Raw genomic sequence first — 22,029 nt, 5'->3', positions numbered from 1 at the left:
AGGCACCTGCATGCAGATACATTAAGACAATATTGTGCAAACACGAATATACACACACTGTGACACTAATACAGAGAAGAATGGGACACATGGAAACATGGATATAGATCAGGAGTCAGCAAACTTTTTCTGTAACAAGCTAGGTAGTAAATATTTTAGGCTTTGCAGACCATAAGGTCTCTGCTGGTGCAGCATGAAAGCAGCCATAGACAAAGTGCAAACAAATAAGTCTGGCTGTGTTCCAATACGACTTTATGGACACTGAAATGTGACTTTCATATCATTTTCATGACTCATGAAATATTTTTTTTAAATATTTTTCAGCCATGAAAAAAATGTAAATAATTCTTAGCTCATGGGACGTAGTTTGCTAACCCCTGATATAGACACAAAAACAGCAGAGGCAGACAAAGAGACAGAGGCAAGCAGGCAGGGACAAGCCATGACAGACAGAAACAGGCAGGAGGGAGAGACAGAGGCAAGCAGGCAAGCAGACAGAGGCAGGCGAAGAGACACAGGTGAAGCAGGTAGAGGCAGGTAGATACAGGCAAACCCACATACACAGAACTCCTCCCTCCAACAGAGAGACACAGTCATAAATAAACACGAACACAGTATAGGTAGTCTTATATACAGACATTTAGGCATGCACAGGACACAGTCACACAAAGAAGCATGGACAGGATCAAAGCAGACATGGACTGACATGGACCCAAAATCAGACAGACATGGATATGGACACAGACACACACTGAAACAGAACCCTGGGGACACATGCACCCAAAGATAGACTGAGATACAGATACAGGTATGAACACAGCACATGGACATATACACAGACAGGCATGGACAGGTACACTGAAAGACCCTTAGAATAGATCTTCAGAGACAGAAACACTCAGACCCTCACACTTAAATATAGATAGACATTCAGACACATAGAGACAACCAGACCCAGACAGGCACACAGAGAGATACAACACACACAGAGATACAGACAAAAGAAATAGCCATATGTGGTTGCACAAAAATGAATGTAAAATGCCACTGAATTGTACACTTAAAAATGATTAAGATGGCAAATTTGTTACATATATTTTTATTAAGTTTATCGTTATATATACATTTTTTACCACAATTTTTTTAAAAAAAGGAAGAAAAGTCATATAAACACACACAAAAAATCTACATAGATATACCCAGGCATAAACATCTACTCCACACTGAAACACAGACAGGGAGTTGGGGGTGGGGTATGCTGATGAGAAAGGGAAAGAAGCAAGTGAAATAAAGAGGTACATGCACTCATCCCTCCCCATACACTACAATGTCGTGAGAGGAAGCAAGCAGACAGAGTGCACCAGAGCACAAAAAGCAGTGAGAGATAGCCTGAAAGATGCATAGAGATAAAGTAAAAGGGAGAGAGGGAGACAAAGTCTCTCACGCACACACTGACACTCAAGAGGTGGCTGCAGAAACAGTGAGCATGAACAATATGAAGTGAATGAGTGAGCAAGAGTAGGGAAAAAGAACAAAACAGAGCAAGCTATGGAGTGAGAGAAAGAAAGAGACTGAGGAGGAGGAGGAAGAAGAATAGACCAGAGCATAGGCAAAAATAACCTAAAACATCAGGAGACAAGGAAGATGTTCAAGGAAGGGAAAAACCGAAGTTCAAATGAGGAGGGAAGAGAGAACAAGGGGCTGTGGGTAAGAGGAAACAAAGAAGAGAACTGGGAGGGGAGCTGTGGGAACACAGGTGGGCCAAGGCCAGCAGTGCTGAAGGAATGAGCAGGCTGACTCACTGTGAGGGCAGATCCAGGGATGTGGGTGGAGGATTCCAGGTGTCTGGGTAGCCGAGCATCCAGTCTGACCAGACTTTCACACTGGGGAGCAGTTCCTTCAGGTCCGGAACGAAGGAAGAAACCTTGATGTCATCTTGGTCATCCTCATCCTCAGGAGAGGATGGCTGAGCTGCAGAGGCAAAGGGGAGAACTGGGCCTATGTCTGCTGTGGCCCCCGAGTGACGCCTGGGGTGCTGGGGCTGCAGCAAGCTCTTAGGGAAGGGAGACCAAGTCCACAGGACATCTGGGCCCAGGAGCGAAGGACAAGTATCAGCACCTAAGAGGATTCTGAAAGGGAGGACAAAGAGAGAACTAGTGCACTGGGTTTGCCCCTGCAGACAGCTGTTTCTATTCCACCTGTGGCCTGGTTGAAGTTGCTATTCTGGCTGCTCACCCCCTGTTTCAGCTTTCCTTCAACACAGTACTGAGATGGTACCAGAGTTCCTGCCAAAACTGCATAACGTGAATTTAATCATGAGGAAATATCAGAGAAACCCAAATTGTGGGACATTCTAAAAAATAAATGGCCTGTACACTTTAAAATGTCAAGGTCATAAAGCACATAGAAAAATTGAGAAACCATTCCAGATTGAAGGAGACTAAAGAGATATTAGATGTCACACTAAATGCAAAGTGTGATGCTGAAGTGGATCCTAGGCCAGAAACACACACACACACACACACACACACACACACACATTTTTAGAACAATTGGTACAAACTGAATAAGGTCTGTAGATTCAATAATAGTACTACATCACTGTTGGTTTCCTGATTTTGATAACTGTACTGTCATGTAAGAGAATGTCCTTGTTATTAGGAAGTACACAATCAAGTATTTGGGGGTAAAGGGCTACCATGTCTGCAACTTAGAATCAAAAGGTTCAGAAGAAAAATAAGCCTAAGTACATGCGTGTGTATGGGAAGAGAGAGAACTTACAGCAAATATGGTCAAATGCTAACAACTGGAGAATCTGGGTGAAGGGTAAGAGTTCTTTGTGTAATTCTTGCAACTTTTCTATAAATTTGTAATTGCTTCCAAATTAAAAGTTACCTCCACCATCCCTCAAACAAAAAAATAATAATAAAATAAAAGGCAGCCTCAGAGGCTGGACGCAGTCACAAAGCTAATGGGGCAGGAGGATGACAGAGGGGCCAAACTATTCACAAATACTGATCCAGGAGCTGAGAGAAAGGTACAACCTTCAGCCCTGCCTTACACCTCAGCAATCAGGCTTGAATTCTAAGGGCAGCCTTAAAGGATACAGGACACTGCACAACCCAAGGGATAAAAATAGTCCCTGCTGCCTGTCCAGTGTGGCTCAGTGGTGGAGCATCAACCCATGAACCAAGAGGTCTGGGTCGGGGGACTGCAGACTCGATCCCCAGTAGAGGGCATGCAGGAGGCAGCTGATTGATGTTTATCTCTCATTGATGTTTCTATCTCTCTATCCCTTCCTCTCTCTCTCTCTCAAATCAATAAAAACATATTAAAAAAAAAAAAAAAAAAGAAGTCCCTGATGCCCTAGCCGGTTTGGCTCAATGGCTAGAGCATCAGCCTGTGGACTGAAGGGTCCCGCACATGCCGAGGTTGCAGGCTGGATCCCCAGTACGGGGCATGCAGGAGATAGACAATCAATGGTTCTCTCTCATCATTGATGTTTCTATCTCTCTCTCCCTCTCCCATCCTCTCTGAAATCAATAAAATATAGTAAATAAAAAAAAGTCCCTGCTCTGGTCCAGTGGGTCTCCCAATATGGCTGGTCCACAATCTTTACAGTACCCACCAGACAAAGAAAGACATATAGATAAAGGGGGGAAACCAAACATCAATTATGAACAAAAAGGGAGATTCACTTTCCTGTGTGTTTTTAAAGTGACAGGAACACGCAGCAGCTCAGAGGTACAGTATATATGCTAACTACTGAAGGAGAAAAAAAGGAGGGAATAGTTTTACAAGGAGAAAAGAGGGCCATAAAGGTAATCAGATTGGACAAGGAGGTGGGACTAGTTAGGTGGGCAAAAGGTAGATGGGGTGTTGGAAAGTAAAAGAATGGACAGAGGGTGAAGACACTGAGAAAGCAGCGTGGCATCTGAGTTTGTTGGGACAGGACCCAGGCAGCTGGAAAGCCAACCAGTCAGGGGGCCCAGCCCCTCATCTGCTTACCTTTGGCAGACTCCTTAAGTAAGTGGGTGCAGCGCCGCACCAAGAGAGAAAACATGGCCAAACCCAGGGCTGCGGCTTGCTCCTGGATCACAGAGCGACACTCCTCCGAGAAGCAATCTGAGGAGAGGCAAATGAAACTCCCATCAGTATATGCTGGGGGTCAAGGGCTACTCTCTCCTACCTTACTAGTGTACATCCTGATCACATCACTGAGCTCCTTTTCCTCACCCAAGACCACGGGTGGTAATAGTGCCTCTGTCAAAGGGTAGTTGTAAGGCTAATTCAAATAGTGCGCCTGGCCCAGTGGGCATGGCTCAGTGGTTGAGCATCTATCTATGAACCAGGAGGTCAGGGTTTGATTCCTGGTCAGGGCACATGCCAGGGTTTCTGGCTCCATTCCCAGTAGGGGGCGTGCAGGAGGCAGCCAATCAATGATTCTCTCTCATCACTGATGTTTCTCTCCCTCTCCCTTCCTTTCTGAAATCAATAAAAATATTTTAAATAAATAAAATAGTGTACCTGGAGCACTTACCACAGTGCCTGGTGTATGGGTAAGTACTCTAAAGGTTGTATTATAGGGATCAACTAACTATGTAAATTCTGCATCGTATTACTTCCTCAGCACCAGTTACTCCAAGGTGGGCAGTTCCAGTTGGAGCTGCAGGCTCTCTACCTTTAGTCAGTTGGCTACTGATAATGTGAGGCCATAGTAACAAGAACTCATATTTAATTAACTCAGTCTCTCTAATGTATGCATAACAGGAGTACAATCACCAATTAAGATAATAAAAATACAAATTCAAAAGTTATCTTCCTGAATCACCAACCTTTGGTTCTATCCTTACCTCCTCTACGTTCCTCCTTCTAAGAGAATACAGGACACTTACAAATAATCTATTTTCATTGAATGAATTGCCACAGTGTACAGCACACAATAAGCACTTAATCTGCGTTAAGAGTTTATTTTCACAAATTCTTTTTCCCTATGGCTAAAAAGTAAATCTGGCTCCCAACACTAACACCCTTTCCCCCTCACTTTCTCAGCCTGGCTAACTTCCTTCTGGCTACAGCTCAGTGAAAGGAGCCACCTTGGTGGTGGCTGGAGCTACTATTTGGCAGAAGCTACATATACACCCCAAACTGCTGCCTGCACATACTCCTTGAGAGTGGTTCTTCCTGATAGCCACTTCATCCAGACTAGAGAGGAATCGGTGACAAACAGGAGGCAGCAATCCAATCTGCAGCCTCAGAAGAAGAGACACCAATACACAGATGAAATCAGGGGCCAGACTCACTCACTCTGGCAGCAGTTAATCTGTTAATTCCCTCTGTAATACAGGGGAGAGCTCAGAATCTCCAAGTGTTAAAAGGATAATTAGCTACATGTTTGATCTCTGTCCCTGCTTGCATTTTAACCTTGATAACCGAGGGAGAGCCCCCCCTCCCACTCTCCTCACTGACACCAGTCTTGTCGAATGAGGCCTAACTGAAGTCTTTACTGCAGGAGATGCTAACACAACCAGTTACTCCCAACTGTCTTTGCCACAGGAACAAACACAATTAGGGTACACAAAGTCAGCTCCAAACCACTTCAGAAAGCCATGGAAGTGAGAAAGAGCAGGCTGCTGCTCAGAAGGTCCCAACATATGAATAGCATCAGTGTAGCAATTCTACTGTGGCTTTCCAGCCATCCTACCATATGCCCACTGGCTCCAAACATCACCCTCTCACTTTCTGACTCTACTGTGGCAGGCAGTAAGGAAGTGGTAACAATCCATGTGATTAGAATAGATCACCGCTGGCAAGGCCCTAAACCTCTGTTTAAAGACAGAAAACAAGCATCCAAGAACCAAGAGGAGAGAGCATGGAAAGTAGGAAAGGGGAAGATGTATAAGCCATCCCAAGAAAAGTTGCCAACATCTGCCCTCTCCCCTTTGATAGGCAGCAGCACTGTCTAGACTTACCATCCCAGCTCAGCTCAGGCTCCTGCCAAGCACTACCAGCAGCCTGCCTCTAATGAGCAACAAAACCTGGAATGGAGTGAATAAGTCCAGAGGAAGCTAGGATAGGACAAGTGGAGACCACATCCTGGTGGATGACACACTGAATACACATTAGTGTCCCCTCACCAACTGGGCATTTAGGCAGAAATTACCTGCACATACAAGGCCCTTAGAAGGGATAGGGTGGGAAGGGTCTTAGCTCCAAGAGACTAGTATTTTGAGAAGCTCAAGGTTATAATAAGACACTCTCATTTGCCTGGATAAGAATAAGATGGGGCAGGGGGAAATGGGTTCACCAAGCCCATTTCTATTTTTATAACAAATGGCAATATCAGGCTAGACTATTTCTCAGTGGGAGCTAGGGTCCAAGGGGGAGAATAAACTGCTTAAGAACTAATGATATCTGTGACCTCTAGGGGATCTAGGTTTGCTCATTTTTTAAGCCTCCTGCAATAAGGTCTGGAGACCAGGTGGGGGGAGCAACAACTGGAGCCTCTTTGCTGTAAAGATCTGGAAGGGCTCAAGTACCTCTCAGAGCAGCAGCTAAAAGGCAGCTTCATGACTGCTCTGCTGTTGGCCGTGGTTGTATCACCTCAACTTTTTCCCAGCCTCCCATCTTCCCAGGAAAGGGCCTGATAGCACTCACTGCTGGGCGTCTTGTCCAACTGATGAGGAGGTTCAAACCACTAAGTTTTTCTGCTCTGATCACGCAGGAGGTACTATCACAGCTATCTGGGGGGTCGGAATGCCTAGATTTCAGTCAGCCCTCTGACTGACCACTTCATATGGAGTCCTTTCTGAAAGGCCTGCCCATCTCTACAATGTGTTCCACCCTGTGCTGGGTATTGTGGAGAACACGGCTACAAATGAAACAGGGACCCTGAAACTGTAGATAATTTCAATCAGGTGGAAAACACACGCAGTTATTTACCAAGTAACCATGGCAACTCAAACCCAGTGCCTCAGTGAGAAATATTTTAAGTGTTATGGTATCTTCAAGAGATGCTCTTCACCTCAATTGGGCCTCTATGGGCTAGAAGCCATATGATGCCACTCCTTGAAAAGTATTCACCCTTATACAAGTAGATAGGAAAACAGCATCTGGATTCCCAGAGTCCACCCACTTTGGGGCCAGACCTGGGAAACTGGCCCCAGTCTGATGAATGCCCATATATATCCCTAGAGTTGGGCTGGGCCAGGCCAACAAATGATGTGGGGTGGGGAAGGAAAAAGCATTGTTTGCCTTGGTATTTGCTTGGGTTCCTCTGGCTTTGTGTCAGGTAGCAAGAGCCTGACATGAGCTGAAGAACTCATTAACATTGTGAAAGAGCCTTTCCCCTTCTTTCCAAAAGCAGGCTTGCTCAGGATTTAGGGGGGTGGTTTTGGCTAAGGAAGTCAGACAAAAATATTTCTTACCAAGAAAGTCACCTGAGGTTTTGCCCCTTCCCACATGCTCGCAGATGGGCAGGTGACCACTGCTCCCACTATTCCTGTGGCCAAATACCTGCTCAGGCAGAAATAGTCTTCTCGCTCCTATGTAACAAGGAGACTTTCTCATTTCTCTGAGAACATATTCATGGAAAACATAAACCAACTGTCGTCAAAGTTGTATGAAATCAGGAAATGGAGCGACCGGGAGAAGGCTGCCATGTGGCCGGATGTTATGTATTTCTAATTAGTGCTATACATCTTTCAACAGCAAGTGTCCTTCTGCTGGGAAACACAACACACTGCCCTTGTTATTGTAACTGTCAGAGAAGTGCTTAAACAGATAATCTCCAGGAAAAGTGATAAACACGTCCCCTCTCCAACCAGTGTGTGTGCGCGACGATGCTGCCAAAGCCAAGCTGTGCTTGACGGCTCCAGGATGGCAAAGCATCCTCCTGCAGGAAATGGGAGTGAGGCACGAGGGGTGGAGAAGGAAGAGGAGGGGAGGAAAGGCAGGCCCACCTGTGTGGACCCTTTAAGCCCAGCAAAGGGACAGAAGTTCAGAACCATCACTTCTGATCTACTCCTGGGTCAGGGATAGATTTGGAGGAAACCAGTATCATTAGGGATGAGATTTGGCTGGTCAAAAAAATAAATAGATCTGGCAGCAATGAAACAAGCAGAGTTCCCCTGGTGCACACAGCCAGCTTCCTGGCAAGAGGAGAAGAAGAGTAATGAAGGGAAGACACAGGATGGATGACACACATAGGTCTGATACCCTGACAGCAGCAGAAGGGATTCAGAGGGCACTGGGGACCATTAGCCATCCCAGCAGAGAATGCTTGGCTGCTTCACTAACAGCTGGAGAAGAATGCAGGCAAGACCTCTTATTCACGGATTCTCTCCCCACTGGCTCTTCCCAAAGAGAGGAAATGAATGGTCAGTCACCTCCAAACGAATACCACCTGGAGGCAATTTGTTGGCTCTTATCTCTCAGACATAAGACTGCTTTTCTCATGAGTCAGTCACCAGTCAGACACAGGACTGGCACAGTTCCTGAGCAGCCCATCAAAACCTCCTTGTGTACAGGAAGTGGGCAGTGAGAGCATCTAAGTGCTGCTGCTTGAGCCACACAGTTAGTTCTCTGTGGCAGTTGCTGACTGAAGAGGAGGTGGGGGAGGCAGTCATTGTACAGGAACCAGACAAAATCTCAGAGCAATATCAGAGATGTCCATGCCATCAGGGCATAATTCCATTCCTTAAGGAGAATAAATGAGTCAGAAGACTCAAGCACCAATACACCTAAAAATATTATTCATGCACAATGGCAGAACATAGGAAGGCTGACTGGGTGGAAGGCAAGCCATAGCATAGCCCCAACCAAGACAGAGGAGGTGGAGGGTTTCCTCCCTAAGAGCCCTTATTGGCATGCCTGTTACTCCTTCTGGATTTTCTAGGTTTATAAAACACAAACTTATTTTAGTGGGTAGATGTGGGGGCAAACGAAATCCCAACCTCCTAATGAAGTGACCTCTCCCATTATTATAAAAAATATTTACTTGGGGGCCCAATTTTGCAGGATATAAAGGAAAACAGGATTCTGTCCATAAGAGGTTGATAATCTAATAAAGAAGACAGAAAGAATACACAGATACCCAAATAACTACAATTCAAGACAATGTATTACATGCATAAGGAAGATGGAAGCAGATGCTTTCTGTCACCAGAGGGAAAGAAAATCGTTTCCAGCTAGTGTGTATCAGAGGTTTCATGGAAGAGAGCACTTGGGAGCAGGGCTGCAAAAGGTAAACAAAGATGGGACTGGCAGGATACAGGAGGGACTGCGTGTACTAAGGAGACATGTAGGTAGGGACACACCAGGAACGTTCCCAGACGACAAGCACTGTACTCAGCCTGCTGTGTGGCGGGGACCACAAAGCACAGGGCCTGCACCACCACAGCAAGGAACACAGACTTGACTAGACAGGCGCTGAGGAAAGTACTTACTTGCTCAAGGTTTCTGAATGAAGCACAGGTGAGTATTGCACGACAATTAATCTAGTTAAAGCATGTAAGACAGATATGGGTAGCTAGAAAAGCGTAACAGGGAGGGAGACCAGTTGGGAAACTAAGAGGGCATGAACTTATTTTGAATTAAGAGAAGTTATATGTATAGTACTTCATAAACTTTATAATGTCAAATAAATGTCACATCTTTCTTATAAGAAAGGTGGAAGGTGGATTATAAAAGAGTGACTTATGTAAAAAATGCTGCAGAAAGAAAATCAAGAGAGGATGGAGATATGTGGGGAGGGAAGGAATGAACTAGAACAGGTCAAAAACTCTCTCACTGATAATCTCGGCAGGTTGTAGAGAATCCTGAGACCTCAAAGAAGGATAATACCCACCAAACGAGATCCAGGAAAGGGGCAGGAATTTGGGATTGCAGAACACCTGGAGGGAGGGAAGGAGGAATGCATCAAGGAGTCCCCAGGCTCTGGCCCACTTGGCTCTGGGCCAGTCCTGTCTTTCCAGAACAAAGACACTTCAGGGGGTCAGAAATACTTGAGGAAGACCTTGCATAAGGAGGCCTGGGAAGTCTGAACTGGCTCTCCCTGTGGAAGCTATTAGATATTCAGCACTTCATTTGTTTCCAATTCTTGTAGGAGTGCAGCTCCAGGCTGTGGGGTGAGAGGCTCCTCTCTGACGTAACCAGGAAGCAGCTGCAAAATTAAGGAATCCCTCATGACATCATAAAAAGGGTCGATGGTTTACTGGGGAAAGTATAAAAATTAATTACATATTCCCACATGACTCCCTTCCCCTAAATCTGTACACACCCCCTCCCACCTCAACATATTCTCTCACCAACAACATTCAGAAGCCACCTCCGTGAACAGGGTCCAAAAGGGCAACAAAACCCAGAAAGAGAAAGTTCTTTGATGTGCCACTGTCTGCCCTGTGTATGTGGAACTTAACAAGTGATACCTCACCCTGGAATTTTTATACATGCAACTTATTTCACAACAAAAGTTTTAAGCTCCTTGAGGAAAAGAGCTATGTCAAGACTTCACATCCTTGAAAGGTAGCACAATGAAGTGGTCCAAGAAATGTCTGTTGTTCAGGTACACTTTCTTCTCTCATTGTGAATCCTAACCATAAATGACATCATTCCACTGTGGCCAGCAATAATAACTAAGATATATTGAGACCTGTGTTAGGCACAAAGTCATTTATATGTATTATCTCAAAGCTTTATAAAAGATTTGCAAAGGAGTAGGATTCTCCCTTTATGATGAAGAAACAGGCTCAAAGAAGTTAAATGACATGCCCAAGGTCACAGAGCCAATACGTGTTAGAACTAGGATTTGAATTTAAGTCTGTCTGCTCTTATACTCATAGTTTCCATACCTGGCTTTCAAATGATTGCAATACAAGCTTCAAACTCCAACTGATCCATCCTCCTTCACCATAAACATGAAAATCTCAGACTACTCCAACCAAAATTCCGCACAGAAAGTTCTGAGATACCAACTATGTGAAAACCAAAATTTGAAACACAGTACCATTTACAATAATGCCAATGAAAATAAAATACTTAGGTATAAACCTAACAAAATATGTATAGAATCTCTATGCTGAAAATTACAAAATGCTGATAAAAGAAATCAAAAAAGACCTAAATAAATGGAGAGACTTACCATGTTCATGAATTGGAAGACTCGACACTGTAGAGGTGTCAGTTTTCCCCACAGAGATATATATGTTTAATGCAATTACGACCAAAATCTCAGCAAAGTTTTTTGTAGACCAAGACAAGCTTATTCTAAAGTTTATATGAAAAGGCTTAGGACATAGAATCTCTAAACAATTTTGAAAAAGAGGAACAAAGTGGGAGAAATCATTCTTCTCAATATTAAGCCAAAGAAAGGAAGATAGCCTGATTAACAAACAGTGATGGAGCAATTAGACACTCACAGGCAAAAATATGAACCTTGACCTACTCCTCACACCTTATGTGAAACTTAACTGAAAGTGAATCAAAGACTAAAATATAAAACGTAAAACCATAAAACTTTTAGGAAAATAATAGAAAAAAATCTTCAAGTGGCAATCTATAAAAGGAAAATTGATATACTGGACCTCATAAAAATAACTTTTACTGCAGAAGACTCTGTAAGAGGATGAAAAGGCAAATTACAGACTGGGAAAATATATTTGCAAACTACATATCTTACAAAGAACTAGTATCTAGACATATAAAAGCTCTCAAAACACAACAGTAGGGAAACAAACAATCCAATTAGAAAATGGGCAAAAGATATGAACAGACATTTCACCAAAAAGGATATACAGATGAAAAATAAGCACATTAAGAGAAGTTCACTTTAATTAACCATTAGAAAAACGAAAATTAGAACTATAATGAGTCCGGCCGGTGTGGCTCAGTGGTTGAGTGTCAACCTATTAACCAGGGGTCAGTCAAGGTTTGATTCCTGGTCAAGGCACATGCCTGAATTTTGGGCTTGATCTCCAGTAGGGGGCGTGCAGGAGGCAGCCTATCAATGATTCTCTTTCATCATTGATATTTCTATATATCTCTCTCTCTCTCTCTCTCTCTCTCTCTTCTTTCCTCTCTGAAATCAGTAAAAATATATTTTTTTAAAAACTACAATGAGATATCAAACATGTTTACCAGAATGGCTAAAATAAAAAATAGCAACACTACTACCAAAAAGCTGGTGAGGATGCAAAGAAACTGGATCACACATACATTGTTGATGAAAATGTAAAATGGTATACAGTTTGGCAGTTTCTTCTAAAACTAAAAATGCATTTATGATATAACCCAATAATTATACTCTTGGGCACTGATCCCAGAGAAATGAAAACATAATTTTTGCACAAAAAGACCTGTACACAAATGTTCAGAGCAGCTTTATTCATAACTATAAGCCCGGTGCACAAATTTGTGCACTGGTGAGGTCCCTCAGCCTGTCCTGTGCCCTCTCGCAATCCAGGACCCCCAGGGGGATGTCAGACTGCCAGTTTCGGACCCAGGGATCGGGCCAAAACTGGCAGTCCAACATCCCCCGAGTGATGTGGTAGTGTGCGAAGCGGCAGGCGGCAGTGGAGGAGCCAGGCCCAGGTGCCACACCACTCCCGCTCATTCAGCTCCTCTGGGGCTGCCGCTCAGTAGTGCTGCCACAGAGGTGGGAGAGGCTTGTGCCACCGCGGCTGTGCTTGCCAGCTATGAGCCTGGTGTCGGGTACCCGTCAGTCAGCTGAGCAGCGCTCCTGCTGTGGGAAAGCACTAACCACCAGGGGCAACTTCTGCATTGAGCGTCTGCCCCCCTGGAGGTCAATGTGCATCATTGCGACTGGCCGACTGGTTGTTGGGTCATTCGGTCACTTAGACTTTTATATATAAACTAGAGGCCCAGTGCACAAAACTCGTGCACGGGGGGTGGGGGGGGTGTCCCCTCAGCCCAGCCTGCACCCTCTCCAATCCGAGACCCCTTGAGGATGTCCATTCTCACAATCACGGACCGCTGGTTCCTAACTGCTCACCTGCCTGCCTGCCTGCTCGTCCCTAACTGCCCCCCCTGCCAGCCTGGTCGCCCCCAACTGCCCCCCCGCCGGCCTGGTTGCCCCTTACTGCCCGCCCTGCCGGCCTGGTCACCCCTAACTGCCCCCCCTCTGTCAGGCTGGTTGCCCCTCACTGCCTCCCCTGCTGGCCTGGTCACCCCCAACTACCTCCCTGCCGGCCTGGTCACCCCCAACTACCCTCTCCTACTGGCCTGGTTGGCCACAACTGCTCTCCCCTGCAGGCCTGATTGCCCCCAACTGCCCTCCCCTGCAGGCCTGGTCCCCCCCAACTGCCTTCCCCTCCTGCCTGGTCATCCTCAACTGCCCTCCCCTGCTGGCCTGGTCGCCCCATGCAGCCTGCTGGTTCAGTTGTTTGGTCGTCCCTCACTAACCCCCCTGCCAGCCTTGTCGCCCCACTTAGCCTGCTATTCGGTCAGCCATCTGGTTGTTTCAGTCATGACGGTCCCTGGCTTTTTATATATTAGGATAGCCTAAATATTCATAATAGCCTAAAACTGGAAACAACCCAAAGCTGTTCATAGCAGCTTTATTCATAATAACCTAAAACTGGAAACAACCCAAATATCCTTCAATGGGTGAATGGTTGGTTAAACAAACTGTGGAACATCCAAACCATGAAATATTACTCAGCCATTAAAAAGAACTACCAACATGCACTAACCGCAATAGGTTGTCAGGGAACTATGCTGAGTGAAAAAGGCTAATTTTAAAAGGTTACATACTGTATGATCCTATTTATATAAGCTTTTGAAATAATGTAATTATAGAGATGGAAAACGAGGGTTAGGATTTGAGGATGAAAGGGGGCAGGAATGGTTCTAAAGAGGTAGCATTAGGGAGTTTTGTAGTGATGGAACAGTTCTGCATTTGACTGTGGTAGCAGTTACATGAAGCTATCTGTGTGGTAAAATTGCATAAAACTACACACGCAAACATAAACGAGCGCAATCTAAATAAGGTCTGTGTATTGTACCAATTTCATGGTGTTGATATTGCACTAAAGTTATGGGGTGCTAATGTTACAGAAGGAAGGATGAAGGCTGTACAGGACCTACCTGTACTTTTTTTTCAACTTATTGTGACTCTATAGTTATTTCAAAATAAAAAGTTTAAAATAAGTAAACAAAACCAAAAAAGATCTGACACAGGATTCCAGACACTTCTCTTTTACAAAAAAAGAGCTACTTAACATGTTGGGGACATCTTCTCAATTAGCTGATTACTTTGTGCAGATGCTGCAGTCCCTTGCTCTCACCTGTGTGGCCTAGCCTGAGCTGCTGGAGATGCCCAGTTGTGTGGCTCCTTATCTGGACTGAGCAAGAAACTACCAGGGCAAACAAAAGGAAAATAAGACAAAAGAAGGGAAAGTTCACTGAAGACAGAACTTCTGTCTAACAAGGAGTAAAGCAAGAGAACTTCATCATCAAGGCTATGATTCATTGGATTAGTAAAGTCCATGTCGAGCAGCACAAAGTGAAGATGATGAGAAAGTGAAGAAAGATGACAAGAAGAATGAGTTGCAGAAGCTAAGTGAGCTGTTTAAACATGTTCTTGCTGCTCAAAAAATAAGTAAAGGTATAAATCTCAAACTAATGGTATGTACATTCTTTAACAAGGGCATTCAGGGGGGAAAAAATTGCTTAAAACATGAGCCTTAGCACTGTTTTCTTCATAAATGAAATTGCTTATGCAGTTTCAGTGCTACATAGCTTTGGACCATTAATCAGATGGATATTAAGAAATTTTTAAAATTGGCAGCATCAGCTACAATACCATGTTAAATTGCCTCTTTGCCAATAAATCTATAAAGATCAAACTTAAAAAAAAATAGACTTCATTAAAATAAAAAACACTTGTTCTTCAAAAGACAAAAGGGAAAAAAGAAGCCAGAGAAAAATTTCTAACTGGGAAAAATAGTTGTAAAATATATATTTGACAAAGGACTCATACCTAGAATATATAAAGAACTCTTTCAACCTAAGAAGATTTTTTAAAAATAAGCAAAGATATATGGATGACAAATAAGAACATGCTTAACATGCACTTATGACAAGATGTTCAACATTATTAATCATTAGGGAAATCAAAACCACAAAGCAACTCCACACAACTAGGATGGCTATAATCAGAAAGACAGAGAAAAAAAGTGTTGGTGAAGATGTGAAGTAACAGGAACTCTCACAACACAATGACACAAATACTTTGGAAAACAGCTGGGAAGTTTCTTAAAAAGTTAAAACACACATTTACCAAAAGACCCAGCTATACTACTCCTATGTCAGTGGTCGGCAAACTGCGGCTCGCGAGCCACATGCGGCTCCTTGGCCCCCTGAATGTGGCTCTTCCTAAGCCTTAGGAGTACCCTAATTAAGTTAATAACAATGTACCTACCTATATAGTTTAAGTTTAAAAAATTTGGCTCTCAAAAGAAATTTCAATCGTACTGTTGATATTTGGCTCTGTTGACTAATGAGTTTGCTGACCACTGTCCTATGTATTTACCCATGAGAAATGAAAGTATTTATCCACACTTGAATTTTCATAGAAGTTTTATTCATAGTAGCCAAAAACTGGGGGGGGGGGGGGGGGGGGGGGAGACGACGACAAATGTCCATCAAAAAGGGAATGAATGAACAAACTGTGGTATATCCATACAATGGAAGACTACTCAGCAAAAAAAAGGGAACAAATTACTGACTCAACCAACAACATGGATGAATATCAAAATCATTATGCCAAGTACAGAAGAAAGATAGGGGTCAGGACACGAATATGCTATTTGAATTATAGAAAATGCAAATTAACCTACAGTGCCAGAAAGTAGATCAGCAGTTTCCTGGGGATTGGGAGGGGAAGGTTAAGGAAGAATAGACTACAAAGGAAACTTTTGGTGGTGAAGGATATGTTTACTTAATTTGGGGGAGAAGGGCAATCCTCAGGAAACTAGTTTCAGAGGCTAGAGGGTCTTGGAGCTTAGAAGAGAGAGAGGGGGAAGGGGGTGGGGAAAGGTTCAGGTGTGCTCCATAGAGAGAGCTGTTTACTATCTTGATGGGGTGATGGTTTCACAAATGTGTACATATGTAAAAATTCACCAAAATGTATGATTTAAATATGTGTATTCTAAAATACATCAACTTATCTCAAAACTGTTTTTAAAAATGTTAAATAGAGGAATGACATTTGAGAGGCTAGTCTGACTCATCATTTCAGATTTTAAGAGTTCATAACTTAAAGGTGAATTTAATAAAGAAAAGTAGACATATACTGAGTGCCCACTATATTCCAAGGCCCTGAACAAGGTGCTCTGCATATGTTATCTACTTTGAAACTCAGAAAAACCCTGCAAACTGGGGTCTAGTTCCCATATTACAGACAAGAAAACTAAGACTCAGAGAGGATAAGTTAACTTTCTTCATCAAGGTGATATTGATTATAAATGACTGAGTGGAGAATTCAGATTTTAAAAAATGTTTTTATTGATTTCAGAGAGAGGAAGGGAAAGAGAGAGGGACAGACATCAAGGATGAGAGAGAATCATTGACTGGCTCCCTCCTGCATGCCTCACAATGGGGATCAAACCTGCAACCCAGGCATGTACCCTGACCGGGAATTGAACCATGACTTCCTGGTTTTTGGGTTGATGCTCAACCTGAGCAACACCAGCTGGGCAAGAATTCAGATTCTTGATCTGGTTGATTTCAAAGCTCTTTATAGCATGACAATACAACTGCTACCTTCTGAAGGTGAGAAAACAATCTACGGAAGTGCTACAACTTCTTCAGGGGACAGCTTGGCTTTCCCTCCACCTTTATATGGCATTCTAGAGTCAAGAAAAGTCCTGGGGGTTCTATCAATATATCTTGGTAAAACAGACAGCAAACCATTTCTACTCTCTACAAGAAAAAATAAAAGCACTTCTAAATGAGTGTGTAACTTTTTCCAGAAAATACCCATGCAGTTTAGAAATGGTACTCCTACAGATCCTGGGAAATCAATCAATCAATCAATCCACACTCTGGCCATTTCCACCTTAGCTGTATCTCTGGATTGGTATTTTTGTCATTCAGAATTTCCTGGCACATTCCAGGGTTATTCAAAAATATGTCACCTCTTGGGAAAGCTGAGCTGCTGCCAACAGAATGGCATGCTGGCACCAGCAGAAAAGGGCCTGCCAGTTCAAGCATCTCATTTGAAAGAGTTACAAATTGATCTTGTAGGGCAGAGTTTCTTCTTCCACACTGATTACCTCTTTCCCAATTTGGGGGAAGAAAAAATAAGAATGGCAGCTTCTTAATTACATCAGGCAGGTAAGTCCCTAAGAAATTCCATCAGCAAATCTGGGGTGTCTTGTTTAAGGATTTATTTACTTAAGGTTGTGGAAGCAGAAGAAAAGGGAAGGAGGCATCCTGAGAGGCATGTCCATTAGCCAACCTACAAGGAAGCTTTTACTGCAACAATGAGAAGGAATTAATACAGCTATATCCCTTCTGATACAGAAGGCAGAGTTTTGGCAGCTGATTCAGACAAACAGCTTGAAACCCACCTTTGCTAGTATGAAGTTTCAGGAGCACTTAGGACTTAAAGTAAAAGCTAATGAGACATAATGCCTGCAGACATCCTGATTCAGAGAAAGCTTCTTTGATATGGGAGGCAGAGGGGCAGAAGACTGCTCCATTTCCATATTTTTTTTTTTTCCCTTTGAAATTATTTTTTTTGTTGTTGTTGTTGTTTTTTTAATTAAATCTTTATTGTTCAGATTATTACATTTGTTCCTCTTTTTTTCCCCCCCATAACTCCCCTCCTCCCAGTTCCCGCCCCACCCTCCGCCCTCACTCCCCACCCACTGTCCTCATCCATAGGTGCACGATTTTTGTCCAGTCTCTTCCCACATCTCCCACACCCCTTTCCCCCCCAAGAATAGTCAGTCCATTCCCTTTCTATGTCCCTGATTCTATTATAATCACCAGTTCATTCTGTTCATCAGATTATTTATTCACTTGATTCTTAGATTCACTTGTTGATAGATGCATATTTGTTGTTCATAATTTGTATCTTTACCTTTTTCTTCCTCTTCCTCTTCTTAAAGGATACCTTTCAGCATTTCATATAATCCTGGTTTGGTGGTGATGAACTCCTTTAGCTTTTCCTTATCTGTGAAGCTCTTTATCTGACCTTCAATTCTGAATGATAGCTTTGCTGGATAAAGTAATCTTGGTTGTAGGTTCTTGGTATTCATCACTTTGAATATTTCTTGCCACTCCCTTCTGGCCTGCAAAGTTTCTGTTGAGAAATCAGCTGACAGTCGTATGGGTATTCCCTTGTAGGTAACTGAGTTTCTTTCTCTTGCTGTTTTTAAGATTCTCTCTTTATCTTTTGCTCTTGGCATTTTAATTATGATGTGTCTTGGTGTGGTCCTCTTGGGATTCCTTTTGTTTGGGGTTCTCCGCGCTTCTTGGACCTGTAAGTCCATTTCTTTCACCAGGTGGGGGAAGTTTTCTGTCATTATTTCTTCAAATAGGTTTTCAATATCTTGCTCTCTCTCATCTTCTGGCACCCCTATAATTCTGATGTTGGTACGCTTGAAGCTGTCCCAGAGGCTCCTTACACTATCCTCGCATTTTTGGATTCTTTTTTCATTTTGCTTTTCCGGTTGGATGTTTTTTGCTTCCTCGCATTTCAAATCATTGACTTGATTCTTGCGCTCCTCTGGTCTGCTGTCGGGCGTCTGTATAATATTCGTTATTTCAGTCCGTGTGTGCTTAATTTCTAGTTGGTTCCCCAATATAAGATCGAGGGTCTTATTAGTTTTCGTGTAGATCTCATTAAGTTTATCGGCAGCTTCTAAACAGTTCTTGAGAGACCTTAAAAGTGTGGTTCTGAACTCTATTTCTTCCATTGACAATTTTGTCCTGTTTCTTTGTCTCCGCATTTTGTTATGCTTCCTTGGTGCACCCCCTAGTGGTCTTTGTTCGCAGTCTTATAGATAAATCTTGATTGTTGTAGCTAATTCCAGGGAGGGTTTGACCTCCAGGCCAAGTGGCTATGAGAATCAGCTGTGTCAGCAGTGAGAGAACTTCTGTCCTCTAGGGAGGTGCTAATCTAGCCTTTGCCTGAGGCTATCCGGCAAATGCCTCTGTGCAGGGCTTGGGCGGGGCGGGTCGCACAGGATCAACAGGGTGGGCCGGAGAGAGCAGTTATGGCGGCTCTCAGTCCTGTCCCCAGGGGCTCTGCCTCTCTGAGTCCCAGCACCCTGCTGCAAAGCTCGGAGAGAAAGCTGCACTCGCTCTGACCGAAGCCAGACAGTCCCGCTTCTCCCGTTTGAGTCTGGGTCCCTAAAGACTGGCCCGTATCTGGAGCTCAGAGTCTGCGACTCCCTCCCGATTGAAAACGCCAACCGCGCCCTCCGCCGCCAGCCCGCTCCACGCACTCCGCACCTCAGAATTTGACTTCAGCACTGCGCCTCCTCTGAGTGTCCGTATGCGTTTCTCTTTCCTCCTAGTTGTAGGACTTCCACTCAGCCAGCGTTCCTGGGGTTCTGGGTGATGTCCGTTCCGTGTTTTAGTTTCACTTTTGAAGTAGTTGTTCAAAGCAGCAAACTCCGGCGTTAACCTATGCCGCCATCTTGGTTCACCATTTCCATATTAACAGATTAAATCCATTTCTTTTCATTTTATGGCTTCCTGAAGAATTTTTAAAGGAATTTGACAGAATTTACAAATAATACAAAAGAAAACAAAACAACCTTCTGAGATAGATATGGCAGAGAGGTACCCAGAATAGGAAGGGTTCTCTTGGACTCCTGAAAAGCTTCCAGAATGCAAAGATTAGAGTCATCAAATAAATCTTGAGGAGTCAGTACTGAAAAATGAGGCCAATGATAAGTCATAATTCTTAGGTGGATTCCTTGTGAATGTCCAGATCTGCACATTCATATGGCTCTGGTCTAGCAATTCACTCTAAAAAGTTTTTCAAAGCTTTACAATTCATGATCCATGCCCAAACTAGAGCAAGTAATGACTCCATCCAATCCCACCCACCACGTAACATGTAGTTTTAAAATAGAAAAGAGGTCAGCAGAATACTCGTATTGGCTAAATAAAGCAATTACGTCAAAGAAGAAAGTAAGAAAGGAGCATTCAATGAAGGTGACTAGAAACCCACCAAGGCATGAACTAGTCCCAACTCAAAAGCTCTAGATAGGACAGCCCTTTTAGTAACAGCTCTTCCAAATTTGTATTCAGTTTGCTAATTGGTCAGTTGTCAACAATACTTACTGAAATCTATATACGTTATTTTGAACTAGATTTACATTTTTAACTTACATTTACTCTTTTATACCTATTCCACAAAAAATTTTTGACAATTTAAAGGCAAAATCACCTATAATGAAAGAACATTAGTAGATACAGAAAACCAGAACCAAGAAAAGGAAAATACAAATATGTCAATCACATGGATTAACAATCTGTCATGAATGAACTTAAAATTTGCCTCTGATTTTCCTGGCAGTCAAAGGAAAAAAGGAAACACCAACAATTGTATAGTTGTCATTATTGGAAAGGAATAAGTATATCAGTTGCTCAGGAAAAACAAATCTTTTCTCAGCACTGAGTTCTAAAATATTTTTTTTAATATGGACTCTATGCAAGGGATACTGTATGAAAAAAATAAACAATGATCTTGAAAAGGTCTTTTTAACACATGGCCTTATACTACACATTGTTAAAATATACTCAAGAAATATGATCCTAAAGTTATCTGTGTTATTAGACAAAATACATATGTATTACAATCTAAGAATGTTTTTCCAAAAATATAGATATAGGAATATTTAAATATTAATAGGTATACAGTGCTTTAAGAAAATCTTTAAAACTAAGTTAAAATAATTCTAAATTAGGAGATAATTTTTAGTTCAAAAGGATCCATGAAGGGTTTCTTTAGGCAGAGAGGTCCCTGATGTGTAATCCATTTGTTTACCCAACATTCAGTATGTGACAAAGAGACTAAGAGTCAGAAAAATCCAAGTACAAGTGCAATTTATATGCAGTGAATGACTAAAGACTGAAGTATTCTAAAATCTTAAAAGAAAAACCCTAGATAAATGAGAAAGTGACATACACTATAAAAGATTCTTGTTTAAAAAGGGCAAAAGATATCTTAAAATATATATGCTATTAAAATACACATGTATAAACATACATGTATGGATATTAAAGGGAAATGGTCTAAACTAAATAATTCGATTTATGAACACTCGGGATATTTCTAAAACAAAAGTACAACAGCATGTTATAAAGCAAAGAGATTTAAAAGCTAAATTTATACTTGAACATTGGTACAGAAAACAAAGCTCTGTAATTGCGGGATTAGCACCCCCTGCCAAACAGTTTTTAAGCACCAGTCAACTTCAGTTTCTTGGTGAAATTTCCTCCATTTAGAGGACAGCATCGACCTGTTTCTGCCTGGTTCAAAAGACCTAACAGATTTATTCATAGAGCACTACCTTGCTTCTTAAAAAGCACCCACACCACCAGATAGTAAATGACAACAACCAAGAAGAAATAACCTGCCTTCGTGGCCCTGAACGGCCATTCTTCCACCCCCACTCCCCAGCTACTATCTCTCTCCTCTCCATTATCTAAGTCCTTCCTTCTTCAAGATCCAACATAATATAAGCCTGTCCTGTGCTGCCTGATCCTTCCTCTGGACTCCAAGTATTTCTATCCATAATATACACCAGGCATGTGGCTCAAAGCTGCACTAGCACAGGGTTTACAACTCATCGAGCTTCCCTACTAGGCTAGAAATCCCACTAGTGTAGAATCTGATAAATCCCAAGAACTTACCAAATGTGCCTAGTCATCAGAGGTGATCTGTGCTGAGTAGTCCCTCACTTAGTGCTGGGTTAATTCATTTCCTTATTCACACAGTCAGTGTTTATTAAGCAGCTACTTTACCTTGTTCTAGGCATTTAGCTT

The 22,029-nt window shown here is 42.7% G+C and overlaps 1 protein-coding gene across 8 annotated transcripts in view; it reads right to left on the bottom strand.

Annotated features, from left to right (window-relative positions):
* Positions 1 to 22,029, bottom strand: part of SMG6 (SMG6 nonsense mediated mRNA decay factor) — a 217,688-nt gene that overhangs the window by 114,784 nt on the left and 80,875 nt on the right. For all 8 annotated transcript variants that reach the window (XM_059669127.1, XM_059669130.1, XM_059669131.1 and 5 more), the window contains 2 exons: positions 4,009 to 4,125; positions 1,803 to 1,971 (listed from right to left, as the gene is read on the bottom strand). In XM_059669127.1, coding sequence (XP_059525110.1) covers positions 1,803 to 1,971; positions 4,009 to 4,125 — 286 coding nt within the window. The remainder of the gene's footprint in view (positions 1 to 1,802; positions 1,972 to 4,008; positions 4,126 to 22,029) is intronic.

This window comes from Myotis daubentonii, chromosome 16 (assembly GCF_963259705.1).
Source record: "Myotis daubentonii chromosome 16, mMyoDau2.1, whole genome shotgun sequence".
NCBI lineage: Eukaryota > Metazoa > Chordata > Mammalia > Chiroptera > Vespertilionidae > Myotis > Myotis daubentonii.
Note: the sequence above shows the minus strand (reverse complement) of the source record. Positions and strands in the feature narration are given on the sequence as shown.